The sequence below is a fragment of the Rhinolophus sinicus genome, chromosome 11 (assembly GCF_057876585.1).
Source record: "Rhinolophus sinicus isolate RSI-liver-muscle chromosome 11, RSI-T2T, whole genome shotgun sequence".
Classification (NCBI taxonomy): domain Eukaryota; kingdom Metazoa; phylum Chordata; class Mammalia; order Chiroptera; family Rhinolophidae; genus Rhinolophus; species Rhinolophus sinicus.
The window spans coordinates 16943636-16968463 of record NC_142511.1 but is presented as its reverse complement, the minus strand read 5'-3'; the positions used below and the strand labels follow the sequence as shown (position 1 = coordinate 16968463).

The 24828-nt window shown below is 40.9% G+C and overlaps 2 protein-coding genes across 3 annotated transcripts in view; one reads left to right on the top strand and one right to left on the bottom strand.

The window, feature by feature from the left end:
* TATDN3 (TatD DNase domain containing 3) overlaps positions 1 to 13063 on the top strand; it is a 33040-nt gene extending 19977 nt beyond the window's left edge. For both annotated transcript variants that reach the window (XR_012492928.2, XR_002137868.3), the window contains exons 10-11: positions 1512 to 1890; positions 8786 to 13063. The gene's annotated coding sequence lies outside the window, so the exon portion shown is untranslated. The remainder of the gene's footprint in view (positions 1 to 1511; positions 1891 to 8785) is intronic.
* SPATA45 (spermatogenesis associated 45) lies at positions 3080 to 24789 on the bottom strand. Its single transcript, XM_088801652.1, has 7 exons — positions 24266 to 24789; positions 23650 to 23832; positions 22416 to 22615; positions 20867 to 20961; positions 18998 to 19077; positions 8516 to 8830; positions 3080 to 3681 (listed from the first exon to the last, which is right to left on the bottom strand). The coding sequence occupies exons 6-7, from the start codon at positions 8790 to 8792 to the stop codon at positions 3662 to 3664; spliced, it is 297 nt and encodes a 98-aa protein (XP_088657778.1). The 5' UTR covers positions 8793 to 8830; positions 18998 to 19077; positions 20867 to 20961; positions 22416 to 22615; positions 23650 to 23832; positions 24266 to 24789; the 3' UTR covers positions 3080 to 3661.
* Positions 24790 to 24828: the final 39 nt, after the last annotated feature.

Here is a 24828-nt window from a genome sequence, read left to right as displayed (position 1 = left end):
CAAAGCAGCATATGTGAACTGACATTTCATTTACATGATCTGAGTAAGTTAGAAAGCGTTTCCAGAGACTGTTTTATGCTTCTTAGAGCTTAGTATTTCAAGCATAAGCAAATCTCGCTGTCCTTTTTAAATTATGAGAAAGGCTGTGCTAATGATTGCAAAATAAATAAAAAAGATAGACTGGAAAGAGATTAGATAATACAGGGATTATCAGTGTTACAAGTTTAAATATAAATCTCCCAGCAAGAACATCCAAGTAGGCCCTCCTAATTCCAAAACAAGCATCTCTCTAAAAGAGATGACTCCTTTGGTGACCAGCAGTCTGAGTGGTATTTAAACTTGGGATGTTAAAAATGGTACAAATAGCTTCTCATTTCCTAATTTATTTGTGTAACATAATAAATACAGAGAACCATGCATAGCATGTAAGAGCCGAAAGTGTTAGAAGTCTGATGTCCTCTGTATGGGACTTTTCTGTGAACTACTTCTGAGGCTCAAGTAATTTAAATAAATTGTATAAATTCTTAGAGCTAATGTGTGATACATTTAGAATTACAATCCCCGACTTCCATTTCTGCACTGTTTTCCAAATATCACAGTCCCTTCCAATCCGATCTCTGCATTCGCTGAAGTAACATCCTTCAAAAGCCATCTTTACGGTATTACAAATCAAGAACTATGAATTTGAGTGGGTAGGCAGTAACTGAGGGAAGCAATAGGAGACAGAAGGGGTCTTAAGATTCGTATAATTGGACATCTGACTGTTTTTTGGCCATTCTTTCGGGGAATCCTTTACCTTATTAAAAAGAGCCCACTTCTCACTCTAGAAGCCAAAAATGCCAGGCAATCACTTTCCAGCCTTTCTTGCAACCAGGGTACTGAGAATATGACCCACCGTTGATTTTGAATGAAATCAGTCACAAGAAGAAGCCAGGACTGAACTGACTCCGTTCTGGTGAGGGCGCATAGTATGGCAGTATTCAGAGTCCAGCCTGGTGAGGTTGGCAGTGTTAGCTGCAGGGTCTGCGACTCTGGCTGTGGGAAAAGAGTTTTTATGCTTCTAGTGCACGGTATGAATTTGATTTTTTCAACCCTTCTGGAGATTTTACGAACAATCCAATATCCTTCAGTAAATTCATTTTCTTCTTAACCAAATTTAGTTTGCTTTCCTTGCATCTTTAAGAAGCCTGATTGATGAGGAAATTGATACCCTGAAGCAGTTGTCATCAAGAGACGCTTAGGGAAATGAAGGCAGGAAGAGAAGGAGATCTGGGACTCACAGAGCCCGGAGAGCTTTCCAGGCAGCAAAAGCCCAATTACTTTTCAGGGATAAGACATTGGCAGTCCCTAGCAGATGGTGATCAATGTTGTGAAAGCATTTTAAAGTGACATTTTGATGGCAAGAAGGATGCGTGTTGATTTGGGGGCATTTCAAGGGGTATGCTGCAATGAACATTTCCATTCTTTTTCTCCACTTTTCCTGTATTTGTGGAATCTCTTACGTTATGAAGCGGAGCTCATCGTCCAGTCCGTGTGGCTCCTCCTTTTGGACATGTGTGCAGTGCCAGCAAAGAAACGCGTCCCCCCACCCACCATGACGTGCAGGACCCTCTCCAGGGAAGAGGCATGGGACATTGGTAGCTTCAGTAGCAATGGCGGGCCATGCTGGAGTATCTTCTACGTACCAGGGATGTCACAGGAAGCCTTCCTGCAGGCAGGCATTAATGGCCTTGACTTGGGAGCTCACCTGCAGACAGCTCTGCAGGGAGCCAGAGCAAAAAAGAGCAAAGTGCCCATGCCTACGTGTTTACTGAGGGAACAGGTGCATCAACATACCTGAAACACTCCTGGGACAGGTGGAGGAGTTGGCTGGACTTCTTGCAATTTCAGGTAGGGTCAGAGTCCAAAATACATAGTTTTGTGACTTTCGAATTTCTGGTTTTAGCCCAAGGCTGTTTAAAGTATACAGAGGGGGACAAAGTAGAAACACCTAACCAAGAGGAGAAGGGGTTGGGGGAGGGAAGGCTTCCAGGAGAAGGTGGTATTTAAACTGAAAGTAGCCAGGAGAAGGGGGCAAGAGAATAGGGTGGAAAACCACGAGTAGTTCCATAAAACCAGAGGTGCGTGGGGGAGGACGTAGGAAGGGATTACAGAGAAGTGGGATTCGAAAGGTTGTTCATTGTATTACACATAACCTGCCACTCATTTACTATGTGTTTATCCCCTCTGATTCATCTTAGATTGAGCCCAAGAAATGATGCTGTATTTGATAGTCTTCCTGTGGGCTGCTAAGTGTTGGGAGATAATTCTCTGTAGGTCTCTTGCGTTTCTGCTTGCCTTGGGAGCAGAGGCACTCACAGCCTTGGTTTCAGATTCTCTCTCCAAGGATGTTTGTCTAGCCAAGGACCTTGCAGGACAGAGATACTGGCTCCCACTGGAGCAGAGGGCAGGTTTATTTACTGCCCAGTGTAATCAGGAGACTGTCTTCCTCCTCTCAAAGGTTGGGTTTCTTAAGCTCAGAGGTCTTCAGCTATGAGGCACAACCTCTGTATGTATGGCATCTATCTGGATGGCTCCGCACTGGGAGTGGGGCCAGGGGCCAATTAGAACATGAGGTTTGTGCTGCTTGCTGTGCTCTGAGTGATGAAGTCCTTTGCCTCTGAACCAGGAGTCTTATGTCTCTTGTCAACAGCCATGAAACTGGCAGGCTAACCCTTCACAGCTCTTGGCACTAGATGTTTGCTTTTTTGAGAAGCCAAACATTAGCTTTGGGTCTGGCGTTTGTTTACATACCCTCAGGGTCAATGTCTTGTCTACACTGTGCCCTGGGGCAGTCTGAGCTGAGACTGGGTTCTAGGCTAGCTGGCCGATCCATAGCCCTTCCCATATGAATACGCTTGGCTTGGAATCTGAGCTCTCTGTGGAAACAAAGGGCCACCAAATAAAAGGTGAATATTTCACTGATGTAAAGACGAATGCCAAGAAGCAGCTGGGTGCCACCCAGGCAGTGCTTGGCTTGGCATATGGAATAATAAATGTCTGAGGTAATAACTCCAACTGCAAAAAGGAACACAAGCCGAGTTAAAATTTGAAAATGAGTCTGCTATCCAAGAAGGAATGACACAGGTGAGAGTCAGCAAATAGGATTTGTCCATGAGATGCTTCTAGCAATGCCCACTTTGGGGATGGGTAATAAAATGTAACAGGCAGCTCCATCTATAAGCACCTTATATTACTCTCTCAAGTATGTACTTACTCAAATGATCAAAGTCGTGTTTCTTACTTAGAAGCAAGTTGCTAACTGAGAACTTGAGCATTCAACTTGATTAGTGGGGTTGGTCCACATATTCATTCCACTGATTTAAAGAAACAAATATAAACTATTTAAACTTTTGAGATTAATAAAGAGAAGACGACTGTGAAGTGAACTTTTAGGTGATTTATCTTTGAAAGTATCTTTAGTAATTCAAATTCTTTCTCCAAAACATCTAAGTGATAGAATGGAATAAATGAAGATGTATTTTATGTGACTTAGCATGTTTTCTTGGCGTTCGAGCAAATAACTTTGCTAGGCATTGTTTATAATTAATATTTGTAAATAATGTAGACACTGAAGAAGGATCAAGTAGATGGTATTCCTGTGTGTCTCTGGAGATGCACTTTATCCAAATATGGCATTATCTGAAAAATAAAAAGGATGCGTTATACACCTTATAATACATTTCATAGTTTTCAAAATAACCCTGAGGGCAAAGGGGATGAGTACCATTTCCCAGGTACAGAAAGTAAGGTTTAGAAACATGAAATGACTAAAAGCATGACATTAGTCAATAGCAGGCACAGAACATGAACCTGAGTGCAGTGGAGTGGATGTTCCCCCCCCCCTCCAAAATTCCTGTGTGGGAACCCTTATCACGAGGTGATGGTATTAGGAGGTTGGGCCTTTGGGGAATGATTAGGTCATGAGAGTGGAGCCCTCAGAAATGGGGTTAGTGCCCTTAAGAAGAGGCCAGAGGACTAGCTGGATCTTTCCACCATGTGAGGCCACCGCAGGACAGCCCTCTGTACACCAGGAGGAGGGCATGTACCAACCACCTGACCATGCTGACGCCCTGATCCCAGGCTTCCAGCCTCCAGGCCAGCAAAAAATAAATGTGTGTTGTTTCAGCCACCAGTCTGTGGTAATTGTTGTAGCAGCCCAAACTAAGCTGCCAAAGTCTTCTGTTTTTAAGGCTAGTGTCTTACATCCACAGCTCTAAGTGGAAAATTGGAGCGAGAGCTTGGTGAGGGCTTGTGGAATGTTGGGAGTTTTATTTCGATAAGGTGGTTTCTGATGAATTGGCCTTTGAACAAAGATCTTAATAAAGCGAAGGAAAGAGAGAAATAGTTCCGAGCAAAGCGAACAGCATATGCCAAATGCCTGAGGTGGGAACCAGAGTGGCACATCCAGGAACAGGAAGGAAGCCGTGGTGGCTAGGCGCGATAAGGCCAGGGAAAGTAAAGGAGGTAAGGCTTGAAAAGACAAGTACATAGGAGAAGGCATGGGTTTTATCCTCACTATGGTGTGAAGCCATGGGCGATTTTTGAGCAACAAGTGATGTATCTAATGTACGAGGTCCGACAATTAAGTTCGCAAACTTGTTGCAACAATATGCTAAGTTTTTTTGATGTCAGAGGGATTATTCATTATGAATTTGTACCAACTGGACAAACAGTTAACCAAGTTTACTATTTGGAAGTGCTGAGAAGGCTGCGTGAAAAAGTTAGACGACCTGAACTTTTCGCCAACAATTCATGGCTCTTGCATCACGACAATGCACCAGCTCACACGGCACTGTCTGTGAGGGAGTTTTTAACCAGTAAACAAATAACTGCATTGGAACACCCTCCCTGATCACCTGATCTGGCCCCCAATGACTTTTTTGTTTACCCAAAGATAAAGGAAATATTGAAAGGAAGACATTTTGATGACATTCAGGACATCAAAGATAATATGTTGACAGCTCTGATGGCCATTCCATAAAAAGAGTTCCAAAATTGCTTTGAAGGATAGACTAGGTGCTCGCATTGGTGGAACGCCTAGTGGAGTACTTTGAAAGTGGCCATAGTGATATTCAGCAGTGAGGTATGCAGCACTGTTTCTAGGATGAGTTCACAAACTTAGTTGGCCAACATTGTATGTTTTGAAAAGATCACTTGGGTTGTTGTGTGAAGAGGTCAATGTGGGAGGCAGCAAGAGTGGAGGCTGGGGGACAGTTGGGAAGGTCCCTGCTGTGCTTTGGGAGAGAGATGATCATTGGATCTGGATGATAGCAGTGATCACACTCAAGACTGATTTTGAAGGAGTTGACAGGACTTCCTGACAGATTGGATGTGGGATGTGAGACAAAGAGGAGAGTCAAAGATACTCCCAACTATTTGGCCATTTTCTGAGCTGAGGAGGGGATAGGGATGAGTATGTGTGTGTTTGGGGGTGGAAGATAGGAGAGGTGGCAATCTGATAGATGCAATCTGATAGACGCGTCCAGAACTCAGGAGGAACGTCAGGGTAGAAATAGAAATGTGGGAGTCATCAGAATAGAGAGGAGATTTTAAGTCCTGTAACAGGTCAAAGACCTGCCATCTGTCTAGATTGAGATCACCTAGAAACTAAGTGTAGAGGATGAGAAGAGGACCCAACATTGAGCTTCAGTGTTCTTCAAGATTCGGAGGACAGAAGAGGGCCATCTTATACCAAGAGGATGTTATTTTATAGTTAATGATGTTCATCATTTGATTCGTTGTGTATTTGTTGAAGGCCTGCTAGAGTAATATGTTCACCAAATTTTAGAGGAAATGTCCCATCTTCTTTTTCTACAAGTGAGGGTTTTCTCTTTGCATCTGCTGACCTCCTGAAGGAGCGGGTGTTCTCTCATACGTTCTCAGTCTAGTGTGGCAGGCCCGAACTTTTGGTTTGGAATGGAGTAAGGTCTCTTTTGGGATGAGTTCACCTTTGGCTGCTTTTAAGCCAATTCCTGCGACATAGATTTGTTTTCCAGTAACAAAGCCCACATTTTTACCTCCATCTAGCTCTCAATTGATGTAAACTGAGAATAGGAACAGAAGACTTTTTCAAATCTTAACAGTATTCAGAAAAAGTAGGCACTCAAAAAAATGTCAGCACTCTTCTCTATATCGAGGTATTTTCAACTTGTGGAAATTACTAAAAAGTCCCCAATATCCCCCCCCTCTTTGTTTTATCCTTGATTATTATTAAAGTTGAAATCAAAGACCATAAGTTTCAAATAGAGATTAATAAGGGGGGAAATGTTAATAAGCTTTTGAGAATACGTCGCACTGGATCAACAAATATACCTACGATTTGTCTAGATGAGTGGTCCTCAAACTTGTTGGTCTCAGGATCCATTATACTCTTAAAAATTATTGAGGACACTATCAAACTTTTTTGTTCATGTGTGTTGTATCTCTCAATATTCACATTAGAAATTAATACTGTGAAAAAATTTAAAACTCAAGAATACCAGTCCAGGGGGCTCAGTTGGTTAGAGTGCGAGCTCTGAACAAGAAGGTTGCTGGTGCAATTCCTGCGTATCATATTGCTTCTGGAAAACTTGACTGTACTCTCATAAGGGCATGAGACTAAGAAAGACAAATAATATTGTAGCAGAGAGAAATGCTTGGTCTCTCCGACTCTATCTTAATTCTTGCCTGCATTTTCCCCAAGGCTTTCAGGCAAATAGCTCCCGCTATAAAGGGATTTCTGCTTGAGGCTTGAATTTTTGGAAGAACAGCCCCTTGCCCGAAGGTTCCTATCCTGTAAAGGTGGGGAAATATGGACAAAAATAATGATTGTTTCTCAGAGATTTTCAGGAGCCTTAAGACCAGACTCAGACCTACCGGGGTCAAGGGACCATGAACAAAGAGATTCAGAGATTTTGAGATCTTCCTTGGCGCCCAAATGCCTGCTGTAGGCAATCATCCATTTTCCCTTCCCTTGACATAAAAGAGGCTTGAATACTGGGCTCTCTTAAGATGGATTTGTGGAAGCCTTAAGGCCACTCCTTCATCTGGAGCTGGCATCTTCTCAGTTAATAAGCCTTTCCTTACTCCAAACTCTGATGTTTGGAATATTGGCCTTTTGAAGCACCAGGCAGCCAGACTTTGAACCAGTAACAATGTCTCAGAATCATTATGAAAGTAGCTTTGACCTCGTGGACCCCTGAAAAGGACTAGAATACCCAGGGGTACCCAGACCACTCTTTGAGAACTACTAGTTTGGGTTAATTAAAGAAAGAACAACTGTTTACATACCATTTAAATTAGATCAACACTTATTCTGTATCTTGTCATCATAAAGTTGAATTTCTGTTTAAGTCTGTTCCCTTAGAAGGAACAGAGCTTTTCTGCAATATTTAAAGGTTTATTTTAATGTTCCAAGACTGCATGTAAAGTGGTAAACTGTCTTCGTCATAGGAGGTGGATTTTACCCTCCACTATTAAACTTGTGACAACTCCTAACCTACTAGCTGTGATTTAACTCCATCTAGTTCCAATTAGTTCAACCAGAATAAAAGATTATGCTTAGAATTAGGAACACTAAGGGCATTCCTCCTTCTAAAAGAGTTATTTTTGTGTAAAATACATGACTGTTACAGATCAACTTTAAAACACAATGGAGAATCTCAGTTTTCCACACACTGTTTTTATCCTCTCTACACCACTTACTAAAGAGCATGGAGCAAATGTAGTCATAGCCCCCTCATCCAAGAAGGTACATCTCCGATATGGCAATTCTTTGGTTTCTGACCTAAATTAATCATGTGTTGGTTGTATTTAATATAATAACACTCTCCTTTTCAAATAAATGAGAAAAAAAAAACAACCCCATCAGGTACTTGCCTTGAATTAGGAACAAGTATTCACAATGAAGGTAGTTACCACTTCCTGTTCTTCCTCCAGCAAAATAATACCGCGGCCACCACCATCACCTCACACCTCCTCCCACCCCAACCTCCCTGCGCATTTTACCATTGTTTCTCAGGGCTTTTTGTTTGATATTTTTCATCAATATTGTTTCCATTGTATCTCAATTTTGCATAGGAAATTTTTGCAGAGGCAACAGAAATTGGTGAGAAAGGAGAGACCTGAGTTTTTGTGGTCTGTTATGATAACCTATTACAACTTTTCTCAAAATGTGGTTCTCAGGCCATCAGCATCAGAATCACCTCAGCCTGCTGAGAACGCGGACTCCAGGATCCAAATTAGAGCCTAGTGAATGAGGCAGCGTGGAGGTGGAGCCCGCGATTGTGTCAGCCCAAGAAAAGGAGGATCTCTGGTCTATAGCAGAGCTTCCATCCACTAGCCTAGTTTACAGAGGCTTTTAACTTCAGACAGATTGCCTCTAAGCTATCCCAGAGCAATACTTATGAACCTCTTTCCACCCTGGAAATTCTGTCTAACTGTACGTATAAATCCCTCCTGTCGATAGGATGGGAATCCTGCCAGGACACCTTACTTTTTGGTGGAAAGTGCTTTTTCTCCGTGTGAACAAGGAGACTCAGTTTGACCCAGGAGCTCCTCCCACTGTCCGGCACTTGTTCTTTGGTTTGGGTCTGAGTACAGGACTCATAGGCACCCTGGAAGTGCCTCTTTTGAATTCTCAATAAACTGACTCGATTGCTTCTTTCCACCAAGCAGTTGGATTCACGCTTTTCATTTAGCTCCTTCAGGAGTTGTTGTTTGTTGGCTTTAAGTTTCTTATTTATTTCACTGGTTCTGTTTACAGATGCCATTATGCTGACCCACGAATCAGCAAGTGTTTCTTGCTGTCCTGCAAAGAAATAAAAAAGTCGCATCAGTTGCCTGCTAGAAACCAGTGCTGTTCACAATCAGGTATTCACCAGCTCCTCTTTCTCCTCCTGCAAAATACCACCGTGGCTGTGGTCCCAGCCCCACACCTGACTCCATTTTTTATTATTGTTCTCTAAGGTCTTTTTGTGTTTTTCATGTTTCTTCAGGGAGAAAACAAGGTTAAAAAAAGAGGATATAGTAAAAGAAAAATGTTGTTTTTGAAACTAAACCTTATGCATTGATTTTTGCTTTTAGGAACTTTCGTTGTTTCTTCTGGTGATAAAAAATAATACAAGAAGCAGAGTACAGCATTAGAAATAGAGACAGTGGAAATGTAATGGCTGTGTGTGATGTCAGAGGGATAGTAGATGGGGGAGGGGGTTGACACAGTGCAAGGGATATAAATGATAAACGTCTAACTATGACTTTGTTTTGTGCACCTAAAACTAATTAAAATAATAATAATAATAACAATAATATTCACTGAAGAAAATACAGGAAAGCATTAGATAGAAAAGCAAAAATCACTCTTGATCCAGACACAAGCAAATTCACATTTTGGATGTTTCTTTCACAATAAATATGCAACATGATAACAAGTTCAGGAAAAGGTATTTAATTGGCTATAGTAGAATATAAAAGTTTAAATGTGTAAGTGTTGTGAAGTATTTAGAAAGAGTTTGCTTGTTAGGGCTGTAAGTTTGTCTTTTCAGGCATTTGAAGTGCTTTAAAATCAGATGTGTTAAATTTACAAAGGAAGTTTGACACATTTAAAGGACTTGTAGTAACTAAGTTTGTAAATGGACTGATTACTTAGAGGTGTTCAGTCATTTCAACTTGGGATAACTGAACATTAATTTCAGAAAAATATAAGGGTGATCATCCTTTATACAAAAGTAACCCTATTTATAAATTGAAGAATCGTTTGTTGAAATCAAAGGTTACCAGAAAGGTTTTTAATGTTTTAATTTTAGCAAATCAGTATTAATCTAAAATCCAAGAAACTGTAAATATTCCTTTTGCTACAGGAAAAGAGGGTTCTTGGCTTCACATAGGAAAGAATTCAAACATGAGCTGGTAAGTTTATTTCGTAGAGAGTAAGACAGAAAACAAAAGCCACCCCATAGACAGAGCTGCGGTCTCTAGTCTGGTGGAAGAGAGACTCCCTCCATCCCCAGGAGAGGGTTTATCTGTGTTTTCTGCTTCCTTGGAAAATTCATTGGTACATGTGGGGGGGAAGGAGAATAGAAGAACAATGGTAAATTAATCTTTAACTTCAGTAAGACACAAGAATAGGGGCAGGTCGGTCTTTAACTCTGGTAAAGCACCACCTGTGTCTTCTCTCCGTGGGCTGAACTGCAGGGATGGTCCTAATGGAATCTCTAGTTTGCTCTGTGTGATTGATCAACGTCCGCCTGAGTTCTGTGTGTTGGAGCACGTGGGCGGCAGGCTTGGACTCCAACCTCCCAGTTCCTTCTGCTGCAAAAATTGTCTTCATGCCCCTTCCCTGTATTACTTTCTACACACAAAGGCTACTCTCAGACATTAATAGATGACAAGAACTTTCATTTAAATGACAACGGTGACCAGATTATTCAGACAAACCTCATAGTGAAAAATACTAAAAATTCTGCGAAAAACTAATTTTAAAATGTATTAATAATGAAATGACAGGAGAGTAAGGAAATAATCAAATATGAAGAGAAAGCAAGAGCAAGGACCCAGAGAGGTAGACAGAACCTGTGCTTGCCCTGAGGACATTGTCCGATCCCACAAGGTTAGAGAAGTAGTTTTGCTAGCCTTGAGGACAAGGGACACAAAAATCAAAGCCCAAAGCCTGTGCACAGTGGAGCATCTAAAGAAGACTTTTCCCATATTAAGTTGGGACTCAAAGGATTAGCCCCTCAGGGTAAGAGTGAACCAGATATAAACTCATTTCATCACCAACTTGCAAGGGTGAGTATTGTCTTAGCACTAAGCATAGCTCTGGAGGAAAGAAAATCCCTCCATGAAAAGTGATGAGACCTAGCTGACTCATGCATGTGTTTTCAACCCAAATTCACAACCAGGGTGGTTACAAGAAATGTCAAGGTGAGAAACAAGGGTGGTTACAAGAAATGTCAAACTCAGAATTTAACTAAAGGGGTACCAGGCTGGGAATACGTCTAAATGCTTGAGAGAAGCAAACTCAAATTTTTCTGAAAGGACTTCCTCCTAGGCCTTTGGAAATCCCCACCAATACTTTTTTTTGTTTTTTTAAGATTTTTTTTATTGGGGAAGGGGAACAGGACTTTATTGGGGAACAGTGTGTACTTCCAGGACTTTTTTCAAGTCAAGTTGTCCTTTCAATCTTAGTTGTGGAGGGTGCCGTTCTGCTTCAACTTGTTGTCCTTTCAGTCTTAGTTGTGGAGGGTGCAGCTCAGCTCCAGGTCCAGTTGCCATTGTTAGTTGCAGGGGGCGCTGCCCACCATCCCTTGCGGGAGTCGAGGAGTTGAACCAGCACCCTTGTGGTTGAGAGCCCACTGGCCCATATGGGAATCGAACTGGCAGTCTTCGGCGTTAGGAGCATGGAGCTACAACCGCCTGAGCCACCGGGCCGGCCCCGCCACGCCCCCCACCACACACAGCAATACTTTTTAAAAGATGACCAATAGCACACAGCCGAGGATAACCAATCGAGTACACAAGTAAATAAGCATCATGAAATGAGAACAGAAGAAACAAACGCATGAAATCTACATACATTAGAAACATCAGACAGATTATAGAACTATGCACGCTACATTTAATGAAAGAAGAAAATAAGTGTGCAACTATCTGTAGGAAACAAGAAACCAATGAGAATTTCTAGAAAGGAAAAATTATATAAATTTAAAACTCAGCATATGGGTTTAGCAGCAGACAGATTCAAATGAAGAGAGAATTAGAGAATTGAAGGATAGATCAGAAGCAATTATCCTGAGTGCAGCACAGGACAAAAAGATAGAAACTATGAGAAAGTTAAATATGTGGAAGACACAGTGAGAAGGTCAAACCTCTGTGGAGCAGGAAGTCCAGAGGACAAGCCTGAGACAGAGGCAAGATTTACAAAGATGTTTGAGAAATACCCAGAACTGATGAATGATACCGCTCCATAGACTCAAGAAGCTCAAAGAATAACCAAGATTTAAAAACAAAAAATTCCACACCTTAGATGACAGTGAAATTTGAAAAAGAAAAAAAAAACCTAAAAGAAAAATTTTAAAGCAATCAGAGACTAAAAGGAGGGGCAGTTGGACTAGTAGCTGACTTTTCAACAAGCAACAATAGAAACCATAAGACAGAAGAGTTATATTTTCAATGGGCTAAAAAAATTATATGGATGGTAAGTCAGCCCATGAAAAGATGCTCAGCATCATCAATCACTAGGGAAAATGTAAATCAATACTACAAGGAGATACCACTATGCACCACTAGAATGGCTGGAATTAAAATGATTGACCAAATCAAGTATTGGTGAAAATGTGGAGGAACTGGAACGCTCATCCTCTGCTACTGAGGATATAAAATGGCACAACCATCCTAGAAAACGGTTTGGCAGCTTCTTAAAAGGTTAAACATATACGAGTATCCACCATATGGTCCACTCCTAGGTATTTACTCAACAAAAGTGGATCTCCATAGAAGTGTATGAATAAATTATTTGTATATACAAGAACCTGTATATGAGTGTTCATCACAGCTTTATTTTTATGAGCCAAAAAGTCCTACCAACCCAAATGTCCATCAAAAGCTGAATGGATTAACAAATTGTGGTCTATCCATACATTGGATACTACTCAGTTATAAAAAAGGAATGTATTATTGATAACACACAATAACATGGATGAATCTCAAAATAATTATGTGTAGTGAAAGAAAGCCAGACAAAAATAGAATATATACTGGATGATTCCATTCATATAAAATTCTAGGAAATGTGAGCTACTCTACAGTGACAGAAGGAGGATCAGTAGTGGCCTGGAAATGGGGAGGGGGTGAGGACAAGGGCATCAGGCAGGAATTATGCAAAGAGGTGGGTAAATTTTTGAGGGTGATGAATATGTTCATTTTCTTGATTGTGGTACCGGTTTCATGGGTGTACGCATATATCAAAGCTTATCAAATTGTATACTTTAAACGTTGTATTATCGTATGTCAATTACATCTCAATAAAGCTGTCAAATAGAACTGGGATCGGCACCTAGCACATTGCCTAATGCATATCAGCTTGTTGAATGAATGAAAAGTAATACCATATGAGTCTTGATTTCTTCTCACCCAATATTATATTGTGAAAATTTTTCATGTCATTGCATTGGTAGTAAAATTAGTCATAAAAAATGTAATACCTGAGGAGAGTGAAGTAGTCTATCAATAGACTTACAGTAATTTATTTAATCAGTTTCTTTATTGTTAGACTTTTAGGTTGTTTACTCTTTGAACACTACACTTTGAAACACACTGAAGTGACAAAAACCACAAAACACACACTGTATTAGGAAACCCACCAGTCTTCAGTTTTTTTATTCCTAAGAACGCAAAAGGAGAATAGGTATATTTTCAAAGTTCTCTGGCTAACAGATAAATCTCACAAATATTTGTACTTGCAGAAAATTGTTGTCCCTGTACAAAAAAGGAAATGCTTTAAGGGAGAATAAAATTCTGGACTTTTCCCCCCTCTCCCTTTGCAGAGCCAGGAGGAAGACTAGAATTTTCTGAAAGATAGAGAATTGTCTTAGGCACTTAACAGCCACAATAACACTGCAAAATTCAGCGGTTTATTTAATATAATATTAAATAACAATAAACTGTTATTCTCGTGCTCAGTGGTGGATTGACTGATCTAGGCTGTGCTCACCTGAGAACTCAGGTTCACGCTTGAGAGTCTGGCTGGATTTGGCCTCTGGCCGAGGTCTGCTCCCAAAATTTTAGGACTAGGAGAAATAAGAAAAGCTATTTTTCTCTAATCCAACGTCTCAGACAGGATCTAACTCTCCTTTACTCATTTTGTTTCTGGGAATTTTAACAGTATAAGAGAAAGGCTTTTTGTTTGTTTGTTTTTAGGTAAAGGATATGAGAAGAAAAACTATTTTTTACTGAACTGCAGTTTAATTTTTGCATCTCTGGCATGTACAACTTTTCCATTTTATATTTCTGTTTCCTGCCTCCCTTGGAAAATCCCTGGGTTTGGGCATTATATATTTTACAATAACTTTTGGAGTTTGAACTCAGTATAATTTAGGAGCCCAATAAAAAGCAGTTGACAAACTGAACTTCTTAAAGATATAAATCCAGTAATATTTGCTCACAATGTAGAAGATAATGTACAACCCACCAGAAAATGATCCCTTGGTTATTTAAGTGATTTAAGTAAACCATTCTTTAGACAAGATGTCAATTACAGAATTGAAAAGAGAAAAGAAACCTTTTCTACATTGGATACTGCAAGTTTAAATTGAATGAAAATAAAATATTTTATACACTCAACACTAAAGAATTAAATTGACCTCAATAAGGCTAACTCTTTTCTAATCACCAATTAATTATCCAGTGTAATGGAAATAGAAAATATGGATGAAATAAATCTACAAATAGTACATCATTTTTGTCATTAATTTCAACTTTTACTAGAGATAATAATTTGTCAGAAATTAAACTTTTTAAATTCCATCTCCTTTAATATTTTTACTGTTTATCCTCTCTGGGGGATGTACATATGAAAAGCAAATGAGGACATGATTAAAGGAAAGGAAAAAGAAAACAAGGTAATTGTCTCTTGTGTACTTTTGAGCTAATTTATATTTTGTTAAAAGCCCGTTAAATAAGTTTACTGAAAATGAAATGTAGATGTCTCAGTTAAGAGTCCACTTAGAAGAACACAAAATTATCAAACTCTTATTACAAGTCACCTGAAAACTGGAGCAAACTAAAATTAGACATAGCAAGAGTCTAATGGTAAGAGCATGGATTTTGGAGTCAAAAAGATTTGGTTCCTATTCAAGCTATGCTAACTCTATGACCTTGGTTAAGTTACCTTCTGTAGGCTTCAGTTTTCCCGTATGTTAAATGGAAATAATACCTAACTCACAGAATGTCATAAGGATTAAACGAGCTCATATATGTCAAGAGCTTAATACTGACAACCCTCAATAAATGGTAACTTTAATATATGAATTAGGTACTATGAAAAAAAACCATTGTTCAATTGGATAAATAGTATTTTTTGTCCCACCAGTTCTTAATCTGCTTACTTGCTGTGTGATCAGGACCAGCTACATAATTTGTGGGGCCCAGTACAAAATGAAAATGCAGGGCCTCTTGTTGAAAATCATTGAGAATTTCAAGAAGGTGACAGCAGAGCATTAAACCGAGTGTGGGGCCCTTCTGAGCACAGGGGTCTTGTGCTAGTATAGAGGTCACATGCCTATGAAACTGGCCCTGTGTGCGACATAGGGACAGGTCAATTTCTATAGTTAATTCACCCAGTTTTACAGTCTCTTAAATGGAGATAAGTAATGTGCATACCCTACAGCTTTTAAAAGGACTTTGAAAATATTAGGCATATACAATAGATCCTCATCATTCATGGATTCCGTGTTTGCAAATTCACCTACTCACTCAAATTTATCTGTTATCTCAAAATCAATACTTGTGGCGCTTTCATGGTCGTTCATGGCCATGGGCAGACCAGTAACCAAATCGAGTCTCCCCAACTGGCATGTCCCCAGCTGAGGTCAAACAAAGCACGCTCTGTCTTCTTGTTTCAGCTCTCATACTGTAAACAAGTAACCTTTTTATGTCTATTTAGTATCACAGTTTTTTTGTATTTTGGTGCTTGTTATTAATTTCGCTGTTTAGAATGCCCCTCAACCGTAGAGCTGATGTGCTGTCGAGTGTCCCTAAGTGCAAGAAGGCTGGGATGTGCTTTATGGAGAAAATGTGTATTGGATAAGCTTTGTTCAGGCATGAGTTATAGTGTTGTTGGCTGTGAGTTCAACGTTAATAAATCAACAATATATATTCAATAAGATGTCTTTAAACAGAAACGCACATCAAACAAGGTTATGTACGTATTGATCAATTAAGAAAAATGGCATGACCAGAGGCTTGCAGGAACCTAATCCTGAATTTCCTTTAGGAACAATTTTTCAGTATTTGCTAATTCAGTGTTCAGGCCAACTTTACAGAACATAAGCACTATAAATGAGAATCAACTGTATACAGTAGTCCCCCCTTAGCCTCCAGGGATATGTTCCAAGACCCCCAGTGGATGCCTGAAACAATAGGTAGTACTGAACCCTATATATACTATGTTCTTTCCTATACATCCAAACTTATGATAAAGTTTAATTTATAAATGAAGCACAGTAAGAGATTAATAATAACTAATAGTAATAAAATAGAACAGTTATAACAGTATATTGTAATAAAGGTTATGTGAATGTAGTCTCTCTCTTTCTCTCTGGACATTTTTATTTAATGTTTTTAGACTGCAGTTAACCATGAGTTTACTGAAACTACAAAAAGTGAAACCACAAATAAGGGGGACTACTGCACATAGAGAAAATATATTGCTGTTTCTACAGGTATATTATTTTAAATTACCTTTAACATACAGCAATCCAAACCTATTTGAAGTCCACTGGTATGCATCAACCCACTGAAATGTTACCCTGGTGATGGAATGTTCTGATCTGTGCCATTCCAACCGTTTTCTATTTATAGAACCTTGGTTAAGAGAAGTTTTGGAGTCAGAGAGACCATTTCCTTATCAGCCAAGTGTCCTTGAATAAATTACTCAACCTCTCCTAATATGAGTTTCTTAATCTGTAAAATGGGATAGAGATACCTTTTTTATTAAGTTGGTGTGTGTGTGTGTGTGTGTGTGTGTGTGTGTGTGTGTTAGACGTGGGGAGGTAGTTAGAATTAAATGAGATGTGTGTGTAGAGTTCATTGCATTGTGCCTGTATCCATTTGTTACATGTAGTGATATTTCTTGAGCACCTACTATGTGCCTGGTGCTGTTCTAGTACTGGGAACAAATGGAAACCTGCCCTGAGGGAGCCTCTAGTCTAAGGGTTTATAGTAGGTACTTAGTAAATCATACCTATTTTGACTGATTTTATTGAAGCTTAATATTTTACATGGGGAATTCTTTTATTCCTATCTCTTTCCTCAGAAGAGGGAGGTTCCAGCTAAAAATAATCTTCAGAAATACATTTCAGAAATACAGAAACCATAATTTATTTATCTCTTTACAAGAATTAGTGATAGAAAAAAGATTGGTTTCAGGAAGGCAGTTCACAATGTCAGGGAAATTAATTCCCTACGGAATTATATGTAGGGTCAGCAAAAGAAACTCGACCACCCAATTCTAATGAGATGGGTACAGTGATTATTGAGACCAATGCAGGGCAGTTGTTAAGGATAACAAGATATTTTTTTCATTATTTTTGTTTAGTTTTGTTTTTAAACAAAGCTCCCAGATAATGCAAAAGGCTTATCTAGAGACCTCATCAGTCGGGCACAGCCCTGGCACTTGAGATCCAGGGGTTATATCCAAGTCCTTCCTTCTCAGAGAATAACCTGGAGGAAGATTCCTATATCAGCTTTCTTAGCTGTAAAGAGGGGCTGATATCAATCAGTACAGAGCTATTAAATAAAATGGTAGATGAAAGGACATTGTACACTATAAAGTATAATATAAGCATTATAAGTTTTTATGAGATGCAAAGTAGATTAGGTTATTCTGAAAGTCATGCATGCTATGCCCAAGAATAACACTATCATTATTTTACAGTGCAATAATTTGTTGCGTAAAAAAACCCAATTTAAGTAATTCTTAAGCCAACAATTTTTTTCTTTCTCGAAGATTACTGTCCCAGCAGAGATGTTGGGCTACATTCTAAGGTGTCCTATCCCCATTTTCTTGGACTTGCTTTGGTTTGCTACTCACTTCAAACCTTACCAAAGTCTTATTTCATTCACACTCTAAGTTTATAAGATACAATGCTAGGTAGGTATTATTATGGCCAACGATGTACAATTGTATTTAAGCTGTATTTAGTTACATTGCAGAGGGAGAGAAGGCATGATTTAACCTGTGATCTAAATTAAATTTTAAAATTTTACAATAATGGGGCTGGCCGTTTTCCTACTATTAGTCACTGCCACCCAACGGGATTTACTGATGCAAGGGATTCTGAATGACATGAACTGCAAAGTAAAAAGCTTTTCCAGGTAGTGAGGGCATTATAAAATAAGATATAAGATCCAGTTCCTGGCTTCAAAAAGCTCAAATCTAGGTAACAGATAAAATAAATATGCAAAAGAAGCTAAGTAACATTGTATGGGGGAGGAACAAACTCTCTTCTACCTTCAAGGTTCTTTGGCTGGTCTAATAATCAAATAGACATGAGACAGGTTAGTAAGAGAAAATAACCAAATTTAATACATACATATGTATGGCAACCCTACATACTGGTATGTGAGAGAGTCAGAGAGCCCCCCCCCACACATGCATGAGAGGTTCAGAGATAGAAAAGGAACATGTATATAAGATCCTGAGCTAGGAATGAGGTAAGATGCCTGTGGGCTTCAAAAGGTCATTGTAGGATGATAAGAAGAGCAAACCTTTAGTAAATAAAGGTTTGCCCTTCCCTATAGATAGATCAAAAGAAGTTATCTCTGATAACGTCTTATGGGCAAGGCCTCTAATTCAAATTCTTCTAGCCAGTTAAGGGGGTAGGAGGCAGGCAGAAATTTCTCTTGAGCCTGTGGCTAAAGTTACCTTTAGCTCAAGACAATCTGCACACCACAGAGGTACATATTTGGATGATTTGGTGTGGACCCCCACAATTGCCAGGAAGAGTTCAGTGCATGTTTCCAAAGGTGCTACCAGGGTCAGAAGAGGGTGAGGTCCAGGGGCTGCAGTCATGGAGACAGAGTATTTAGGAGGGAGGTGGGAATTGAGCTGACCTGGACCACACGTAGAGGATGGGTAGGATTTCGCTAAATTGAGAAGACAATGGAAAGCATTTCTTAGCAGATCATGATGAAGATTGCATGACAAACACGCACATGGCATACTAGCGGCAACAAGTGGACAGACAATGTGGTGTGATACCTTCTCTGCTCTGCCAGTCCTCTGCTGTAGGTATGGTCTCCGGTCTGCAGACTCAGCCACATCCAGCTCCTTCACCCACCCTGTAAAAGAGGCAGGGTATTAGCACCCTCACACTCCCAAGCTGTAGATCAGGAATTAGTCTGCTATGGTAGCTAATACATCTACTACTATACTAATGTGATATTGTGATTTATAGTAAGAAACATCTATTTGGTCTTCACCCCTGTTTCTAGCACAGAGCTTCTAAAACCCTTGGAATTTCCCAAGATGAGAAGGTAAAGGTATCTTTTGTAATATTTTTGAGGTGACTTTTGGAAAGCACCTAATGATGGGGGCTGGTTGCCAGTGGAGCCAACCATGTGGGTAGAGGGTTGGAACATTCAGTCCCACCCCAGATTTCTGGGGAGGGGAGAGGGGCTGGAAGTTGAATCAGTCACCTTCGCCAATGATTCAATCAGTCATGCCTATGTAATGAAGCCTCCATAAGACCCCAAAAGGACTGGGTTCTGAGAGCTTCTGGGTTGGTGAAAACATGGAGATGCAGGGAGAGTGGCATGGAAGCTCTGCACCCCTTCCCATATGCCTTGTCCTATCCGAGTCTTCCATCTGGCTCTTCCTGAATTATATCCTTTGATAATAAACCAGTAATTGAGCAAGCAAAATGTTTCCCTGAGTTCTGTGAGTCACTCTGGCAAATTAATCGAACCCAAAGAATGGATTATGGGAACCTGGATGTAAATATAGCCAGTAGGTCAGAAACACATGTCAAAGTAAGAACATCCAAACCTGTAAAGAATTTTTATAAAAACTTCTTTGAGCCAAACAGAGGATATGCCTGGAAGCAAGATCTCAACAGATTGAGATAAATGCTTGGAGAATAACAGTTTGCAGTCTATTTTACACATTTGAGATTAAGGAGGGATCATAAGGAAGATTACATGAAGGTTGGAGAAAGCAAAGAGTGGATCAGGTTACAGGATCAGGTTGCAATTATGTGAGCTGTTATGTGCATTCTTGAGAGTGGGCATGATTTAGAAGGGGATCTGAAAGGGGGAATTTCAAAGGAGTGTTAACCTAGATGCACAGAAATAATGGACAGAGCTTGCTTAAGGCAACGATAAACCGTTTACTAAAGAAGTTATGTGCCTGGGGTGTGACTACCCACCATGACCTGCCCATTTCAGAGTTTAAATCAGATCACCCTGTGAGTTTACTTTCTATAGAACCCCCCCATTTTTTTTGTCCACACACATGACCACCTGTACTTGTGATTGGTGTCTGAAGTTTGTGTGTGTGGTGGGGAGGCAGTCTTGTAGGGCTAAACCCTTAATCTGTGGAATCTGATGCTATCTCTGGGTAGGTAGTGTCAGAATCAAGTTGAATGGTAGGACACCAAGCTGGTGTGTTGGAGAATTGTTTGGTGTGTATGTGCAGGGGACGGGGGAGTGGGGGGAAGGGGGGAAATCCCACACATTAGAGTTGGTGACCAAATTGCAATTGGTGACAGAAGTGGGATCAGTCAGAAACTCAACTGATAATGTTAATTAATTCATTGACTATGTGTTGAGTGTTATTTTCCAGATATGATGCTAGGAGCAGGAAATTCAAAGATGATTTAGACAGTTGCTGCCCCCAAGAAGCTTATTTTTTTTTTTGGAGGGAGACATATACACTGTGTTAAAGAACAAAAATTCAACTGAGTAAATTTAAAGATCTAATTGGCTTTGTTGAACAATTCATGACTTGGGCAGCATCCCGTCTAGCAAACAGAAGGGAGTTTCGAGGAGTTGTACAAAACGGCAGGTTTTCATAGGCAGAAGGAGGGTGGGACAAGGAGGTTATTAAGTGGATTATTTCAGGCAAGGTTACCTTCCCTTAATGGAAGGCAGGGGCTCTTTATCAGACAGATTACTTCACTGGTGCTGACCAAGAAATTCCAGAGACATTGGTTTAAAATTCCACTCCTGGGAGAGACGGAAATTGCAATTAGGTTAGCTGTTAAGTCTTGGTGGGGTTTACCATAGTGACTCCATTTTTGGTCTGTTGTTTCTTTTAACAGCTGATAATGCTAAACACAGTCCGGGCTAGCACTGCATATTGACATTTTGATCAAGAGCGGACCACATATAAGACATATATGATATACCATACAGCCTCGGTGTGCAGTAGGCTATACAATCTAGATTTGCGTAAGTGCATTCTGTGATGTTCGCACAATGAAATTGCCTAAAGGTGCATTTCTCAGAGCATATCCTCATTGTTAGGTGACACATGACTGTATTGTAAATGTAATGATGGGATAGGGCAGGGAAGAGGCACACAATTAATATGCATATATTTTCTTGTGAGCTGCCTCAAATCGTTTTGAAAACAATTCAGAGATTATAAATATATTTACTCTTGTAATTGTTATACTGGTAGTCCCCTCAAATTCTTCAGTTTCTCCTTGGGGCCCTGCTCCATCTGACACTTCCTCTAAATATAGTTTTCAGGAGATATTTGTTCTCTCAATTCTAAGCATATACAACTCTTAAGAATCCTGGGGCTGGCCCCGTGGCTCAGGTGGTTGGAGTGCCCTGCTCCTAATGCAGAGGTCACCTGTTGGATTCCCACATAGGCCAGTGAACTGCGCCCTCTACAGCTAAGACTGTGAACAACAGCTCTCCCTGGCGCTAGGCTGCTTTGGGCTGCTGTGGGCTGCCATGAGGGGCTGGTGGCCAGTGTGAGTGGCCGGCAGCCATCGTGAGCGGCCGGCAGCCAGGAGAGCCACTGTGAGCGATCAGCCTGGGGGATTACAAGGCTTATAATACCAGCATGGGCCAGGGAGCTGTGTCCTTCACAACTAGACTGAGAAACAACTGCTCCAACTGGAGGGGGCGGGGGAGGCGGAAGAAGGGGGGAATAAAGAATCCTTAGTAGATGCTCTGGATTGGCCAGGGCTAGAAACAGAGATGGGAGTCTATTTTCCTTAGTCCACTTCATCATGGCTTCAGTAAATGAACTCCAGAGTAGTGGATCAACAGGAAACATGTGAAAGGGTTGCACAGTCCTTTTAGTGCAAATCAGGCAATAAAGATATTCATTGCAATAGGTGGGAGGGGTAAGCAGAGCAGAGATGGACTTACCATCATGTTAATATAACTTAAGCTTCAGGGTCTCTTTGAAAGTCTTGTACCTATTTTTGTAATTTAATTTTGATGTCAGTTTCTTAAAGAGATCCTAAAAGTGATTAAGCCTCCTCCACCTCTCCACTCCCAAATTAATCATTCTATAGAGTAGAACAGCATAGCCGTGGCCACTCAGGTGGACAGAGCATGGTAATAGAGATGCAAACTGAATGCAAGGCAGCTAAAATCTAACCCCTTCCCATGAAACATGGATTTGACATCTAGTGACACTGTTCTGGTTTGCAGCTTACCCTCTTAGACTGCAGGAAACCTTTGCTCAGGAACAGCCACATCTCACTCCTAATAGCATTTTGGACCTTGGCTCCTGGGTGCCATTCAGGTCTCATATCGCTGAGCTGCTACTCAAATCTCTCTCAGACACTCCGCACCCATAATGTAGCATAATCTCATCTTGACTCGCAGCCAAGTGATGCTCATGGTGGTGTCCTCGCTGGCAGAGATTAAGGTTCATGTTACGTTTTACATCCATTTGATACTGATATGATTCATGCCTAAACTGGTTAATAAGTGGCTAGCATTGAAGCCTCAAGAGAGAGGACGTGAGGTTAAGAGATTAAAATGACACTATAAAGAGATACTGCTGAGCTTTCCCTTTTCTGTACTCCATTCTTTATTTTATGGAGCTTGGTTGTAACAGGCATATGAATTTTGTCTACCACTTTCATTGGAAATACCTAATTTTACTTTTCATAAATCATAGAAACTTAAAGTCAGAAGCAATCCTAGATCTCACATAGCTCCATTTTCCATGGAATCCATGAACCTTATCTGCAACATACCTGGTTCAACATAGATGTCATCTAACTCTTGTCTAGCTATGTCACATGGTGGTCCATTAGACTGTTGACCACCTCCGATGATAAGAAATCTGCATCTCGTTAGGCCAAACGTAGTTAGTAAACGCCCTGTGTGCTGCCCTTGAGGTGCAGCCACACAGCACCCTCCAGGGAGGGGCTCTACAATCATAAATCTAGTCTGAAAAAGCTTGGAGTAATTCCAGGGCAATCCAAGCAGGCTTGAATAGACGACATGGGGTCAAATCTAAGATAATGCGAGAATGAGATATAACTGAGGAAACATGAGTTGATAATAGTGGTTATAGGTAGCCTTTATAGAGTATTACTATAGATCAGAGGTCAGGCAGGCACCATATAAGTGCTTTATATTTTTTAGCCATTTATTCCTCACAGCAATTTCATGGAGAATATTGTCTTCATTTTCCATTTGTAGAAACTGAGGCACAGGGTAACTAGTCCAAAGTCATGCAGCTAGAAAGAGAACGAGCTAGGATTTGAATCCAGGCCAATTGGATGTGGAGCCTGGATCCTTAACCACTGTAGTAGACTACCTTAATAATTGTAACTAAGAATGTTTAAACCACGCACCAGGCATCATTCATGTATTTGACCCTCATAATAGCAATCCTATGAAGCGTGTACTATTATAGAACAGTTAGTAACTTACCCAAGGTCACACGGCTAGTGAGTCCTGATATTGGGATTCAAATCCAGCGGGGCTGGGTCTAGGTCTGATGCTCTTCTCCCCTACTCTAGACCTCCTTGTAGATGGTGATAATGTCAGATACAGAGCTTTGTCATGTGCAGGGCAGGCAAATGACGAGGTGGACAAGAGGAGGATAGGCGCCAGCTGGCAAAAATGCAGAGGGAAATTAGATGCTGGCTGGCATCCAGGATACCCAGAGGACTCGCTAAGAACACAGAGAGGACAACCCTTCTTGCTAAAGACACAGAGAGGACAAATTATCTCCAAACAAAAGGAGCTTAAACAATCAGAAGGAATGGCTTCCTTGCAGGAGTATATGCAGGAAGCTGCGTCTGTGGAGAGGAAAATGAGGCCTAACATAAATTGCCAGTTTCGGGTTCAGAAAGGAGATGAGAAGTGTGCAGGTACCTGCATTTTACCATCAACCTGGGACAAGCAAAGACAGGTCCATTTATTTCAATTCCTACCCATTGGATTCTCTAGTCCAGGAAGACTCGTAGGGCTACACGTGCTCCAGAGAGCTGGGACTATGTCTCATTTTTATTCCCCAAAGCCCACGGCAGTGTTTGGCACATACCGTTCAAAACAAGTTTGGTACTTGGAACCCACTGAACCCACCGAATGTGTGTGTTCAGTAATTTCTAACTGCAGGTGTTGGTCCGAGGGCGAATGCTGAGCGACAGGGTCTGCCCCGGCACCACGCGTCTCACTGGCTTCACTGGTCAGCGGCGTGGAGGTGGGGGAATTCCAATTTCACAAGGGCAGATTTCTGACGAAATCTCTTTATTCGTGTTGGAACCCTTTCTGGTGTTGTTTCCTCTTCCGAAAGAGCACGAGTTTATGAAACGTGGCCTGAGCGCTAGATCCCGCCCTAGGGGAGGCCTTCTTGATGGAGAGAGTGATGCCGGCCTCTTTGTCTCCCCCTCGTTTCTCCCGCCCCCCTCGTTCCCCGCCTGGAGTTGCCCAAGTCGCTGGCCGCCTTCCGCCCAGCCACCCCCAGGTCGAAGGACTCGAGGCTACCGCATCCTTTCAGCCGTGCCTCCTTCGGGGACTCGGGGCAAACTTGCTCCCGGCTCGGCCCTCACGGAAGCTTCCTGATTGGCTCCTGCGCCAGGCGAAGGCTCCCGCTGATTGGTCGGC